Genomic DNA, 15,509 nt, shown 5'->3' on the forward strand with positions numbered 1-15,509 from the left:
TTTCATCTTTAACATTTTATATACGAAATCAATAAATATTTACAAACACTAAAACAGCAACAAATTCAACAAGCATTCACACTCACTATGATTACGTCACGTTCAGTCTGACGTCAAAAGACCGAATCATCATCCGGTAATCTTCCAGCCATTTATTTGTAAACTCCACAAGTATATCACAAAATGTTTTCATGACTTTACGAGAAAAATAATGAATTAAAATTTTGAAAAGAACAGAGCAAAAAACAGAAATCTTATTTCTTAACCACTTTTTCTAATCTCGTATCGTTAGCTTCGGCTATCCATTTGTATAATGTGACGTCACAGTCCACACATAAAATCTCGAAAATTCGAAAAGAGAAACAAGACCACTTTCAAAAGATTGTCAATGAATAACAACGAAACCTAAAATTAAATCATGGAGTTCTGTTGTATTGAACAACGGTACCACTTGTAGGTTTGGGAGCTGCCTGTCTGATTTGTGGTATTCCAAACGAAGAAGATCTAAATCTAAAGAATTGCTGTGGCTGATACCTCTGCGCCTGGCGGAAGTTGACTTTAGGCTGTGGCGTTGTTTTTTGTTCAGTCCCCTGATGCTGTTTCTCTAGTAACATCTGTTGTTGTTGTTGCTGCTGTTGTTGTTGAGGGTTTTGTTTCTTTATTTGTTTTCTTTGAACGGGAGGATCAACAACTGCCATTTTAGCTGGCGCTTCATGAGGATTTGAATTTCCTGTCGATACAGGTTTTGGATACACGTTTTGCGAGCCGGGCATCTGCTGATTTGATCGATGATTGACCGCTTTGGGCTTTACTTGGGGATATGCGTTATTCCTAACACTGTGACGGGATTTTTCCATTTCCATTGGCAAGGGTCCACTCATTGCGGACTGTTGCGTTTTGGTATTTATGGCCTTCACTTCCGGCACTACGGACTGTGGTTGCTTCTCAACAGCAAGATCTCTTCTGTAGTATCCTGGTACTGGAGCCCCCTTTTCAGCGATAGCTTGATTCTGAATGGCGTCTTGATAGATGATCTTAGATTCTGCTGGTGTTGTATGAACAGACCATAGAACTTTGCTATTTCCGGCGTCTGGGGTTACCCCTGCCCTGTGGAGAACGTTTTGGTAGCTGCCAAGCCTATGTGCGCGCTGTTCTCTTCCTAGTACTTTTCCAAGATGCGAAAGTTTTGGACTCTCTGATGGGCGAAGGCGTTGTTGCGCCCTTTTTACAGTGATTGGATCAATTTTCGACGATGAAAGACCTCCTGATACAATCCCAAAACCCCTTCTTTGTCTTTGATACTGCAAAGGATTTGAATAAACTGTATTCGACTTCTTTGCAGGGCTTACTGCATCGCCAGGTGCGACAAATTCAGCTCGTTTAACAGAGTTCTGTAAACCTTGTTGCGGCTTTTCAATCGCATTTGCTGCAGCTACACCTGCTTTACGACCCCCTGTCATTAAAAATGAACTAAATGCATTAGATTTACTGCTGCCCATCTCAAAAGCTTTCTGGCTAAGCGAAGGTTTTTGAAGCATCTGAGGTTGGTAAGGCCCTTTGATTGGCTGAGGGTCTCTGACGATTGGTTTTGGAATACTTTGTGGAGCAGGTTGTGGTCCTCTGGGCTGCGGTTGTTGTGGGCCTCTTTGTGGCTTAGGTCCACTAACTACAGTGTTGGATCCAAGCATATTTTCTGGCTTTAGATTAGATACAGGATTAGGTTGTTCCATTGGTGTAGATGTTGGTGAGAGAACATTCTGTTTTGCTAAAATACTAGGTTTTCTAACATTGACCTGATTTGATGTTGGACCTGGTGTGACTGCCATTAGATTAACATTACCTGGTTGGTTAAACCTCTGCGAAAGTCCAGATTGTTGTCTTCTAACATACTGTGGATTCTGCTGAGGAGAAGGATTTTTCCAGCTACTCAACTGAGAGCCAGAAGTCTGTGGGTTCGACAAAGGACGTTGAGGAAATTGTTGTGGAATCTGCTGTGGAACGTTAGATGGTCTTTGTATATTTGAATATAGTGTTTGCATATTTCTAGAAAGTCTTGAGTTGGTCAACCTATTCTTGTTATTTTGAACATAATGTGCTTGATTTTGAGGATTTTCTGTTGTGGTTGACGTTGGCTGTCTCCTAATCAAAGCATCTAATGTCGTCATTTTCTCTGGAGGCCCTCTTACTCGTGGTTGCGAAATTCCAGTTTGGGGTTTATTTTGTACCATTCTTGATTGAAATGGTTGTGGAATGTTTCTTGGAGGATACTGTGGATATCGTTGAGGCAATTTACGAGTAAATGTTGGCCGGAACATTCCCTTTCCGTGTGCAGAGAAAAATTGCTGTCTAGCATTTATAACTGGTGGAGATCTTGTAGTAGTTGTTTCTGCAGCTAAAATTGCACCTTGCAAGTTACTTTTAGTCATTCCTCTTCCAATCGCTGCCAAACTGCCTTGTCGGAATTTTGGCGTTGCTGTTGGGTTTGGAGTTGTTGACATTGCTACGTTAGGGCCCCCCCTAACCAAAGCTGAATTAAAACCAGGAAAGGGTTGTGAGTTTTGCTGTCCTGTAGAAGGGAGATTACGTTGACCGATTAATTCCTGAGTTTTTGGAAGAGGACGTGGACTACCTAGGAATGGATTAATTAAACGTGAGGCACCAGTGGTTGGGGCATTAGTCGGAGCAGGAGTTGGAATTGGATTTTGTTGACCTAAAACCATTCTTTGTTGTGGTTGTTGACCATGAACAACACCTTGTTGAGGTGATTGATTTTGAGTTGTAGGGGAATGCATGTTTTGTTGACTTTGAAGAACTGTTTGCTGTGTGTATGGGTTCTGTGGTGGGTTGTTCTGCGTTGGACTTATACGACTTGATTGACTTGGAATGATTTCTATATGTGGAGAAGGTTCAGGACTGGGGTCAAAAACTTTGAGAGGTGCACCAACAACGTATAAAGGATTTTTATTGCCTTTAAACCCAGTATCATATTCCCCAATGTTCAGCATTTGATCAGTGCTCTTTGTACTGGAAAGTGACTCCGTTTTGTCCAAATGCCTGTTTAATTCTGCCTTTGTTTGAAGAACAAATAATGGTGAATTAATTCCTTTGATGTTTTTACCAGACACTAGTTTATTTGTCATGATTTTAGTGGGTTTCTTTTGGGTTTGACCCTGTACTGTATTCTGTGTTTGTGGAACAGTATTTTGAATCTGTTGTGATTGTTGTACTTGTGAGGGTGGAGGTGCATTCTGAACTTGTTGCTGTTGCTGAGAAATGTATGAAGGGGGTGCAGCATTTTGAGGTTGCTGGTTTTGTTGCTGTCCATGTCTAGGCGGCGCAACATTTTGGGTCTGCTGAGTTTGTTGCTGTTGAGCATAATTTGGGGGAATGGCACTCCTATTTATCTGGGATGGAGCATTTTGAACGGCAGGTTGTTGGATCTGATTGGGAACTGGTGCAGCTGGTGCTTGTGCAGTGTTCCACTTGTTAACGGATGAAGAAGCAACTGGGGGCGATGGGTTTACAGCTGGAGCAGGAGTAGAGATGGATCTTTGAGCTACAGGAGGACTTGGTGGTGAAGCCTTCGGTTTTTTTATTGATGGACTCCCACTTGGATCGTATACAGTAAGTCCACCAAAAAATTGTCTTGCAACTTTCGGGCTCCATCGCATCGCTTTTGGATCTGCATTCAAAGTAAAAGGCTTTTTATTATTCTTTACCCTGTATGGCGGATTCTCTGCCTGATGTCTTGTAATAGGTGCTGCAGATGGGTAGGGATTGGATTGTTGAACTCCTTGTGCTTGCCAATTCTGCCTCATCCACTGCTGTTGCTGTGAAGGCATTTCTGAAGGTGTTGGCTGTTGAACTCTAGTGTGTACCATTTCAGTATTAGTATTTCCTTGCGTTCGAAGTCCATTCACGTTCCGTTGTTGCTGCCAATGTTGTGGGGGATTTTGTTGAATTGCAGATACTTTTTGTTGCATTTGTTGAAACTGATTTCTTGGTTGTTGTTGATTTGGTTGAATATGTCTAGCTGGTTGGTTCATAGGCTGATTGTTTGAGCTTTGTTGTGGCATCGGCTGTCTTTTCTGCATCTGATTGTTCAAATTCATATTATGTTGTGGTTCTTTTTCTAGAATGCCCTGTGTTTGTGTTTTTGATGCCTGTGATTGTTTATTATTCCACTTCTGATTTTGTGACTGACCCTGTCTTTTGATTGATGCTTGAGTTGGAGCCACATTATTAAGCCAACCCTGCTGGCTAGATATGCGCTGAATATTTGCTTGTTTAGACTGTCTTGGTTGTGGATTAAACCACTGTGGATTAGGTTGAACCTTTATGGGAACTTCTGTTGGCGTTCTAATTGGCTGCTTCATGTTTTGTGGCTCTAGTTTTAATTGTGACTGCAATGGTTTTTTGTTAGGAACAAAAGACTGTTGTGTCTGCGTTGATTGGGCCCCTCCTTCCAATGCTGGTTTTTGCCATGTCTGTTGATTTGGAACATTATTTTTCCATGTTTGCTGGGGTTTAGGCACATAATTCGATTGCGCCATCCACTGAGCGTCCTTTGGAGAAGGAGTAGTGGGTTGTGCCTGTTTCTGAATATTTTTGGGGCCTATGCGTTGTCTTTGTACTTCTGGAGCATGTACAAAATCTAAATGAGGAATGTCCTTAAATCCAGCTGGTTGAATGATATTTCTTACAAATTTTGTATCAGAATTCATACCCCTAGCCGGGCGATCTATTGAAATTGGAGTGTCTCCTTTAAAGTTGCTGAGAGGGGGTTTCCCCGCAGACACAGAGGGTACAACATCATTAGTGGGATACAGTCCAGATGAAGAAGGAGTTGGAGGTCGTCTACCTTTATTGTAAGGGCTTGGATTTGAGGACCTCGGTATCAAGCTTTCTTGAGAGGATAGGAATCCGCCAGAATGTGTCTTTGCTACCATGTCGTTGAATGGTTTTTTGTGCGGGTTTTCTGAAGGCATGCTTGAAAGCCCACCAGATGGTTTATCAAACTGCGAACTGAATGCACCCCCGACAGCATCCATGGAAGGAGATGGTTTCGGGGGTTGTTGATATGTTTGCGAGAGTGAGTTTCTTGGACGTTGAATACGTTGGGAATTGTGATTGTTTGGGTTCCATCTTTGCATATTCCATTGATTATTGTAATTACTAGGTTGCTGATAGTGTTGTTGGCGAGCAAACTTTTGATGCGGTATCGCTTGGGTACGTTGGTTGAAGTGATTTTGATGTTGCTGTTGATTATTGTTGTACATAGGTTGATTAGGGTGCTGCTTGTGGGGATACTGACGTATGGGCTGGTTCGTAGGTCTTGCGCTGTTTTGAATTATGTTAGCTGCTTTGTGTTGTTTATGACGATGATTGTTGATCTGTTTATTTTGTTTTGACTGCTGTTGAGTCTGTTGTGTTGGCAATGGATTCCGCTGTGCTGCCTGTGTTGGTTTTGAGTCTACATTAACAAACGCGGGTGACGGTTCTACTTGGTTTTTCTTTGGTCTCTTGGGTCTTGCTTGCTGCGTGAGCTTAAAATTATGTTTGTTAGCCCTGCTAGACATTACTTCGGAATTATGACCATACAATGAAGGACCAGAGTTCTGTGGCTGACCAAACTGCCGATTTTGATTTCGATGAAGCGCCCTCTGATGTTGAAGTTGATAGAAATGTTGTTGTCTACCGTTCAAGTGTCTTGGAGGAGTTGGTTTCGGAGCAATTGATTCTACCTTTTTCAGCTCTGTTCTATAAATCTCTGCATCCTTCATCACTGTTGGTTTTTTGGCGGTTGCATGAGCGGCTGCAGCTTTTTTTGCCTGAACCCCGAGCCATTCCACTCTCTTACCAAGGTTTGTTTGATCATGTTGTTGGTTTTTCCACCCTTGGACCTGGCGCTTTTGTCGGATTTTTCCTGGGGTAATTTGTATATCTGCACAATTACGGATTGTTCTTCTTTCCACACATTTAGGACATTCTTCATTATCTACAAGAGACAAGGAATCATTTAATGAAATAATTATTGCACGAATTTACTTCATAAAAATAACTAACCTATTAATTTTAGAATTTAAATAGCTTCTTTTTTCGTATTTAACTAAAACCTTTTTTTTCATTTGGAAATACCGGTAATAAAAACAAAATTATGTACTTTCATTTTTTTATAATCTTGCATTATTTTTATGCTGCAAAAATGAGTGTAAGAGCTGTTTTTTTTTAAATTTATTTGTTTATTTTTTATTCTTTAGAATAAAAATAAGATTTCAAAACTTGTTTTTCGGCACCTGGATGTTATATGCATAATTTTATATAACATATAGTTTTATACGCTGCTAATTATGAAAGACGTGCACTTGGAGGAAGGGAAAAGCTTTTTTGTGTTTATCGTCAGGAGCCCTTTGGATGGACATAGTTCCTTGCATTTTAAAACTTGTTACATATTAAATTAATTACAATCTGTCTTCAAGCAACGTGTCGAGTCCGGCGCTCATATTACATTGGTGCATCTTAGGGAAAAAAGTTTTACTTAGTATTCTGTCGCAGTATTTTGATGAATGCGAATATAAAACGTAAAGCCGTATGGGTCTTACTTCTGTAATTAGAAGAGCACGATTCTAATTTCTGAAACATTATGCAAGATGAAGACCGAACAGTTGCATAAAAGTGACATCTGTAATGTCAAAACAGTCTCCATTCGGTAGAAGAGTCTACAAACTGGAGACATGTCATTTTATAAGAAATGAAATTACCTAGATATTAAGTTAGTACTGGTAATTATCATGTGATGATTATACAACATAACGTCAGTATTTTACCAATTCACAAAATATTGTGTTCATTTGTTTATGCGTCAAGGTTCTCTATCTATTGGCCCAATATAAATTCTTTGCATTTGTAGTATTATGTGCCATTAAATCTTATTATCTCGGACAAAACAAACAGAACAAGAACAAATAAATAAAACAAAAAATAAATAAAACAAAAAAGAAAAACAAAATGGAAAAAAACCCAGTTTTCGATGTAAGAATGTTGAAAGTTGAATTTAAAATGAAACTTTTTTTGACGGCGCAGCAATTCTAATTTAATATAAATAAGTTAAAAAATAGTTTTTATTACTCTTTTGATTATAAGACGAGGGATTAAATTATTTTTAGTGTAATAATATAGTTCCTCTTAAAAACAAATAAGGATATATACGCAAAAATCGTAAAGACCAAAAAAAAAAAAATAAATAAATAAATAAAAAAAAAAATAAAATAAAATAATAATTTCATCATGATTAATATTCTGCAAACGTTTAAAAGCATGTTGTATTTCTCTATATTTAAATTTGAACATTTAAAAAATTCTCTCCACAAGATAACAAAACATACATATCTGTCAAGTTATATACAGTACAAGATTTCTTTAACTAATTAAATTTACTTTTTCTGTCTGTTTTAATTGGATTTAAACACGCCTCGAAAATTCTAGCATGCTGTTTTTATCCCTTTATAGCATTTCTGTATAATATAATATGTCACATTAACATGCGACTCGAGAGCCGAATGCCAGATTTGTTGGAATATGTATATTTTTTAAACGAATCTGACTGGAGACTGGTAATATATTTATCTGAAAACTATTTTATTGGTCGAGTATAACGACACAATTTTAAAACAATATAAAATTTGAATCAAACTAATTAAAAATCTCATGGTACATGTACATGTAGCATGCGCGGATCTAGTGGTGGGGGTCGGGGGATCCCCCCTTCTGGAAATTGCAGTTATTAAATATCTATTCCATAAGCAAATAAAAATGACTTTGGACCCCCCTCCCCAAGAAAACGTGGACCCACCCCACCACGAAATAGGTTATTCTACCCTACCCCGTCCGGGGGGAAAATTACTGGATCTGCGCCTGTTTAGTAATGAAAAGAAAAAGTAGTTCATATATATTCTACAAAAAAACGATAATACGATCATAATATCATTAAGATAGAAACCTCAAAACACGATATCTTAGTGAAAAGGGGGGAAAGGTCGGGTCCTAATTTTAAGATACTTGTCATTTCTATTTATAAAAAAAATATATGGAAAGATACGACTTGTTTCCATATATATCTGATTAAGGTCCTCTAAACATATACCTATGTATTAAAAAAGGTGTACATGAGTAGGTTACCTACCTTGTACAAACGTCCACTGTAAAACACAGTGCCGACAGACAAGCCCAGCCGGAAGTTGAACATGAACATCAACGAAAGTGTCTTGAGATTTCACCCGATGACTTTTCTTTCTGTTGTCCGCAAACAGAAGAACATGCTTGTCGAAACAGCTCTGGTGTAGGTCTTTACCCTTTTCTGTGAGGTCACATAGCTTAAATTTGATTTCTCCTCCAATTTTTTCTGGGGTTTCAATCGTAAACAGAACAGTACTTCCGGTTCTGTATATTCCTCCCACAGTTCCCTGTGCGTATTTGCCGCCATCTTCGTGGAGACGTAATCCATCCCAGGGATCACCGCAGACACCACATTTCCCGCCATTTACATTCCATTGCCTCTGTAATAAAATTTCCATGCATATTATTATCATTGTTTGGTCTGCTTGATTTTAAAATATCTTAATTTAATTTTATCTGGAGTGAGAGGCTTTGAAGTTTCAAGAGCAATGAGACTTTAATAGTTAAATTGTTTTTGGTAATAGCTATCTCATTTTTAAAAACGATTACCTACGTGGAATACTTTATATTTTAATTCGTCTCTGCAATTCCTCTTAAAGCATTACGTCCCCTGCCTTCTGACACATGAAATTTAATTAAACATATTCTTGACGGTAGGAAAAGAAGTTATAAATTGCACTAACATTTGAATAATAATGATAAATTTAGTTCGCCTAAATTTTGTCAAATTCTTTAAAATTGTCAACTTTTCTCCTACAATTATGATGTGGGATTTTGTGATCAGCGAAACATTGCTACAAACTAATATTTTGGGTTGGGCGATGACAGTTTATTTTCCCCCAGAACTATCGAGATCCTACTTAATCCAATCCACATAATTCTTTTTTTTCTTCCAGAATTGATTATTGTGATTTGTTAAAATGTTAGATATGAGGAGTGCTCGTAAATTTCTATAATTAAGGTAAAATCAATCAACAGGTGTCAAAATGATAACATTTCTACATATAATGAATAAAATACAATTCTCTTTCTGCACGCATCTGACACTTACAGAACATGTTATTAAGTTTTACAGACCACAGACCATCGTTAGCATTCAGTGCATGCCTAGTAATGTAGACATATAATTCAAAGAAAATATTCAGGATTGATAATTGAGTTCAAAGTACTTTCAGCTGACACACTTTTGTATTTTATTTATAGATATAAAGATGGACGAACAAGGAGTGCGAAATGCCTGTTTCGTCAAATGCATAAAAATCAAAATCAATTTTTAAACAAACATTTTTTCCACGCTTTGTTGGCCTGTCTTCTTTTTTATATACCCATACTTGAAAAGCATTTTAACATAAATAAAATATTCTCTACCCTTCCTTCCCGAGAGAGAGAGAGAGCAGATGCTCCATCAGAAAAGAACTCGTAATTTTATTTCTTTTTTTAAATTTGTAATATCGTGAGACAAAATGTATCCGTTAAGAGTCGAATCAGAGTTTTCTTCTGTTGGGCGGATAAAAGTTTATCTTCTTTACTCCATAAGTCTGTAAGATAATTAATTGTACAAGGCCCTTTAACGATGTATTTCCTCTTGACATAAATCATAAATTTACACTAGTATTTGTTAAGGTGTTTTCTTTTTAAAACGCCTACAAAAAAGGGGAATTGCATTGTGAAGAGATTGTTTTTCTTTTTTTTTTACTCTTTTTTTTTTTACTTTTTTTTTTCAAATGACGTCCGGCACTAACTCGACTCGTGTTTTTTTTTTTTTTTTTGGAGGGGGGTTGGGGGGTTGGGTTGACTGTCTTTTTTTTAAACATTTCTGATGAATATGACATTTATTCGATGCAAAATGAATTCAGTAGCTGGTTTGATTTTTGATTAATTGTTTTCTCATACAATTAATTTAACCACAAGTGACCGTATGATTCCACTGATGTGGTTATGTTGATTTATATAAAGATCAGTAAATGTAAAAGAAAACTATTCATGAAATACTCTTTAGATAATGATTTGTGGCAAAGGGCTGTCCTTATATAAATTGTAAATGCTTTTGTAGCGATGGTATGTTTCGCAACACGTACAGTTGGTTTTCGTTGGCAATTTAAAAACAGCACGCCGAGATCAAATTATGTTAAAAAATATATGAGTCGTTAAATTAATACAAAATAATTAAAACACTTCGTATCACGTCCTAAACTTTCTTAATTGCATTTACTGGAATTAATTACCAGGTTAATGTGACATCAGCATATTAATGACAATGAAGTATTTCAAAATATAATTTACTTCGAAATCTGAATTTCTTTCAAATATAAATGATGATAAAGGAGCTGATTATCTGGGATTGAATTTTATACCCCTCTAATTTTTGTTATTTTAACTGATTAACCACAGTTAATGACATTTATAGAACTTATCTTTGTCACCTGTCTGTAAATAAACAAAATTCGATTAATCATCGATATTCTATTTTTCAAATTTATACAAGTTTGTACATTCTTTATTATTTCTGTTACACAAACGTAACTAAAATGGTGTTTAACCATGAAATTGGAAAAAAAAAAAAATAAAATAAAATAAAAAAAAACTTTATATCATATAAGTTTCTACTATCAAACATTTTTTTTTTTATGAGAGACCTCCTTCGGTGTAGATTTATTTTCTGGTAACTACCTGATATGTATATGTATTTCTATACAATTCCGATTTTTCAGATTTCTTCACTCATATGATATAGATTAATTCTCACTTAACCTCACATATTTATACCAGATATAACTGCGATTCGCTGCTACCAAAAAGACTGTCGAATACTGTGTTTGATTCTGTCAAGCAGTTTCCTGTAGCGAAATTGTAAACTTACGTTAATTCCTCCACAATCCAAAACTGAGCCCCCATTGTCCAATAGTGATGAGTAAGTCCAGAGGGCATTCCGGGGTGTTGGATCGAAGAGGCGTGTCGAATGTATCCGTAAAGCAAGACAGGTCCATATCAAGAATACCACAAAACGAAACATTGTAAAAGTTAATTGTGATATTGTTCCAGACACTTGTAATATATCCAACAGTTGAGTAAATAAATTCTAAAGATTAACTTCCTCTAATGTTATAAATATGTATATAATTCTTATAATATTGATTTATGGTGTGATCATAATTCCTTCTTTAAAACAGAAGAAAATATGTTTGATCGATGGAATTAAGTTGTAACTTCTTCCATGTTTCACAAAACAAGAATAGATGAAATTTCTTGCAATATACTGGAGCCCTGACCGACTACACCCAACTATATTTCACGAAACTGAAAATAATAAGTGTGTACTTCGGAGATGAGACTTCGAAACAACCTCCTGTCTAATGTGAACGAAATAATGAAGTCGGGAAGCCTCGCGCGGCAATTAGTGGTTAATTAATATGCATAAAAAGGTAACGTCAGTGTTCCTTATATGCAAAAAGAAATTTACAGTGTCATAAGTGTCACGTATAGAAATTTAAATCGGGTTTGGAATTAAAGAAACCCCTAGGCAAGAATGAAAATGTATAAATGTTCAAAACATGTCTATCATATATTTCTGTACAAGAGAACAATTTTGTTGTTCCAGCATCCCATAAAATTTTTCAATAAAATCTTCTAAAATATCTTATAGAAACGAAACAAATCGTTCATAGAGCTTTTTACTTTGTGGAGATGAAATCATTTTCTTTTTTAAATGGCACGACCCATTTAGAGCCTCAATTCATTTTTTCCCCGGAAATCTGTGGTACCTTTACCTGCAACAGGTAGGGTGAAGGCAATTAATTATACCTGTGTCTGCAAGACGGGCCAAGCTCCTCGACAATCTTTAGGACGAGGAAACAAGTTAGCACACATATATCAACCATAAGTCTTAAACGACAACTAACAAAATATATATGTAACGCGTGTGACAGATCAGAATCCATTTTTGATGTTATATAAATATTGATTACGTATTGTTTGACAGTAATTAAAATATTTTGGATGGAAGTAATATTTCTTTACTTTTTTTTTATTGTGGTGTGTGGTAATAATTTGGCATTAAATTACATGTATGTATAACTGTAAGACTCTAATCCTTATCGTAAATGTTATATTTTTTTCCCTGTATTTTGTCAACGAAATTAATTTCAAGTTCTTTGATCCTTAGAGTGAAGTTAAGGAAAGCGAAATATATAAAGATGGCACCTGATACATTTTATATTTATAGGGACTGCATGGCCCGTGCTTATTTCTAACATCTTGAACTCTCCAATTCCATTTAAGGAAAGCTAAGAAAAAATACTTCACTTTTTTACTTTTACTATGAAATCCAAGATGATAACCTGCGTCGATACTTTGCATGAAAATTAATATTTACATTATTGAGTGTTATTTTCATCATCTTTTGGAATGAGGTGAATGTGTACACCTACGTTTTCTTCTGACTTTATCATAACTCATTTAACAAAATTAATTATTACAATGATATTCATACACCTCGCAAAATGTTCTGGAAATCTAGATTCTAAGTACCTTTAGGGCAGTTAAACCTTTATAATCTTGAAGCAACTTCACCTGCATATGGTACAATGTATTTATGTCTCCCAACTAATTCTGGGTATTATCAGGATACTGAAAAATAAGTTCACGTTACAGGGTTTTAATAATCTCGATTTAAGTTAACACATAAAAGTCTATGATAACCATGTTTTCAGATACTAATTACCACTGGGTCGTATTTTGATTTACATGTTTCATACTCATTTTACTCCTATTTTGTTATGCTAAATTGACTATGAATTTCTCCGTAACCTGATAAATACAACTGGCTAACGGCGGATGAGACCCGTCGACAGTGGTGCCTACTCCCCCTACGCACACCTGATCCCAACTCTGGTGTTTTCAGGGGTCTGTGTTTTTGCCCTATTCACGATTTCTATGGTTTACAGGATCTAAAGATTGATTACCATTCATCATTATTCATTATGTCCACCTTTGCTTTACATTTGTAATATAGTTGTTTACCATTTATCCACATCTGAAAAACCACAGGGTCTGATTGGGGATACCCTATATTATATTAAAAATGTTCATTTTAATAGAGTATGAGAACTTAAAAGATATAAGTAGTGTCAGAAAAACAAAAATGGTAAAAATAAACTATTCATCAAATAATTACTTTCTGAGATCTGTGTAGTACATTAAAGTAAAGGGTTTTAATTTCAAGCCAAGAATCTTTAAATGTGAAATCTGGTTTCAGATTACAAATACTCTTCAATCAAATAAAGATTTGGTTTTTATAATTCAATTTATATCGATACAAAATTGAATGTACATGTCCTGCTAAATAAAACACTACAGATGTACAGCATACATGGTAAAACTATAATTATCTATGCATGTAAGGTGTGTTAGCTATAGAAGAAATCAGTAAAAGTTAATGGACTTCTTATACCGAGTTTAAAATTACGAGTCAATTGTTTATAAATGAAACACGAAGATAACAAACAGTAATCAAGCTCAGAAGTCCATTAAACAATACAAATTGGGAGCAGAGCAAACACGGACCTCTAAAAGCATCAGAAGTGGGATCAGGTGCCATGGAAAAGTAAACATCCCCTGTAGACCGGACACTAACCTGATATACAATGGACAAAAATGAGACAATTAGTCTTAGAATGATCTTTTGTTCTGCAAATGTAATGTATTTCTGTTCGTCAAATTGTCAATAGCTATCTGTTTTTAGGGCTGCATGACCTTGTCTACATTTGTAATAACTGCATATAAATTAATTTTTCATTTGATCACCAATTCGAAATCTGAATTATTCATGTCAGTAACAATTAAATTCATTTCCTTTTAAAATATCAATTATCAAAGTTAATTGCAAAAGTGGCTTAAATTTTATCTGTCACCTTCAGTTTCATGCCTCAGCACCGTTTTGCTATTTTGGGTTTTGCACCGTTAGTGTTGCAGGCCATTCTTTTTTACAAAAATATGAGGAAGAATCTAGCACTCTCTGACCTTCTGTTAATTTTCATGACCTTGCAGAAATTCGGATGAAAAATTACTAAGCCCTATTCATGAAAAAAAAATTGTTTTTATGAAAGTCATATTCAATGTTTCATACTCTCTTCAGAGAATATTTACTCATATACATTTTGGTACATGTGAATATAAAATTGTCATAACATATGCACATGTACTTTATTTATAAACATGATAATAATTTCAGTAATTTATAAATATCTTTAAGAAAAATTTTCTTGACAAAAGAAATGACAAAATTTTCTTGATGGATTAAGATAGGTACAAAATTGTCGTAAATTATGTTTTGTTTTTACATTTTATATTTCAAGTACCGGTAATTGTACCAATTCTAGGACTCTTGTCTTCAGGTGTAGTAACTTTTTATGTATGTTCCCTAATGTCTCAAATTGTAGGTATTTTAGAAGGAAATGAACTTCAGCATATTTACACTATTTACAGTTGAACGTCGGTATCTCGAACACCATTATCCCTAATACCAGGAATATGTTGAAGTGATGACTCAACTATTTTAACATGGATATCTCGAATCCTCCAATATCTCGGTCCTATTGAGTTCGAGATAACTAGGTTTGACTGTATAAGTGAAATCAACATCGCAGACAATACAAACAGTGGATGATGTACAAGTTGTTTAGGATACAAAGTATAAATACAATATTTACATTGATGTGAAAAGCAGGTGTTTTATAAAAATAAATACAGAATTCATAGAATTAATCACTCAGCTGTCAATACTTCCATACGTTGTTATTTAAAGGTGTTATCATAACATGGATAACGCATACAGAAATAAACTTTTTACGGTAAAAGATTTGTGGGTCAGAGAAAATAAAAATTCACACAGATTTTGAAACATATATATACTTTATATGTATGGAGATGTTCCTTTGTCCCTAAAAGAATGTGTTAAATTATTTTATTTCAAAAAAAAAAAAAAAAAGATCCCAAATAAACGCTGATGTCTTAATAGAAGGTCAAATATTCTGGAAACAGTTTCTGTAAAAATCAACATAACATTTAATTCATGTTTTGACAAGTGTTATAAATTTTTACGATCCAAAATGTGTTTGTCTTTACTCTATTTATAAAATGTTTAAATTGTATTACAAAATTAATAACAATCTTTATCTGTCACTGAATTTAGATGTGGTTTACATGAAATATTAATTAATCAAAACATTTTAAGTCCAGCTTAAGTACTCTTAAATCATGAACTTACTTAATGATTTTTGAAATATTCTTTACATTAATACATTTGGTCTATATCGGATAGTTTTACAGAAAAAAAG

At 35.2% G+C, this 15,509-nt stretch overlaps 1 protein-coding gene across 1 annotated transcript; it reads right to left on the minus strand.

The window, feature by feature from the left end:
• Positions 1–11,442, minus strand: LOC133198987 (protein piccolo-like). Its single transcript, XM_061334889.1, has 3 exons — positions 11,036–11,442; positions 8,183–8,555; positions 1–5,998 (listed from the first exon to the last, which is right to left on the minus strand). The coding sequence occupies exons 1-3, from the start codon at positions 11,186–11,188 to the stop codon at positions 417–419; spliced, it is 6,108 nt and encodes a 2,035-aa protein (XP_061190873.1). The 5' UTR covers positions 11,189–11,442; the 3' UTR covers positions 1–416.
• Positions 11,443–15,509: the final 4,067 nt, after the last annotated feature.

Source organism: Saccostrea echinata, unplaced genomic scaffold (assembly GCF_033153115.1).
Source record: "Saccostrea echinata isolate AGI-Se365-2 ecotype Australia unplaced genomic scaffold, CSIRO_AGI_Sech_v1 ptg000033l, whole genome shotgun sequence".
NCBI lineage: Eukaryota > Metazoa > Mollusca > Bivalvia > Ostreida > Ostreidae > Saccostrea > Saccostrea echinata.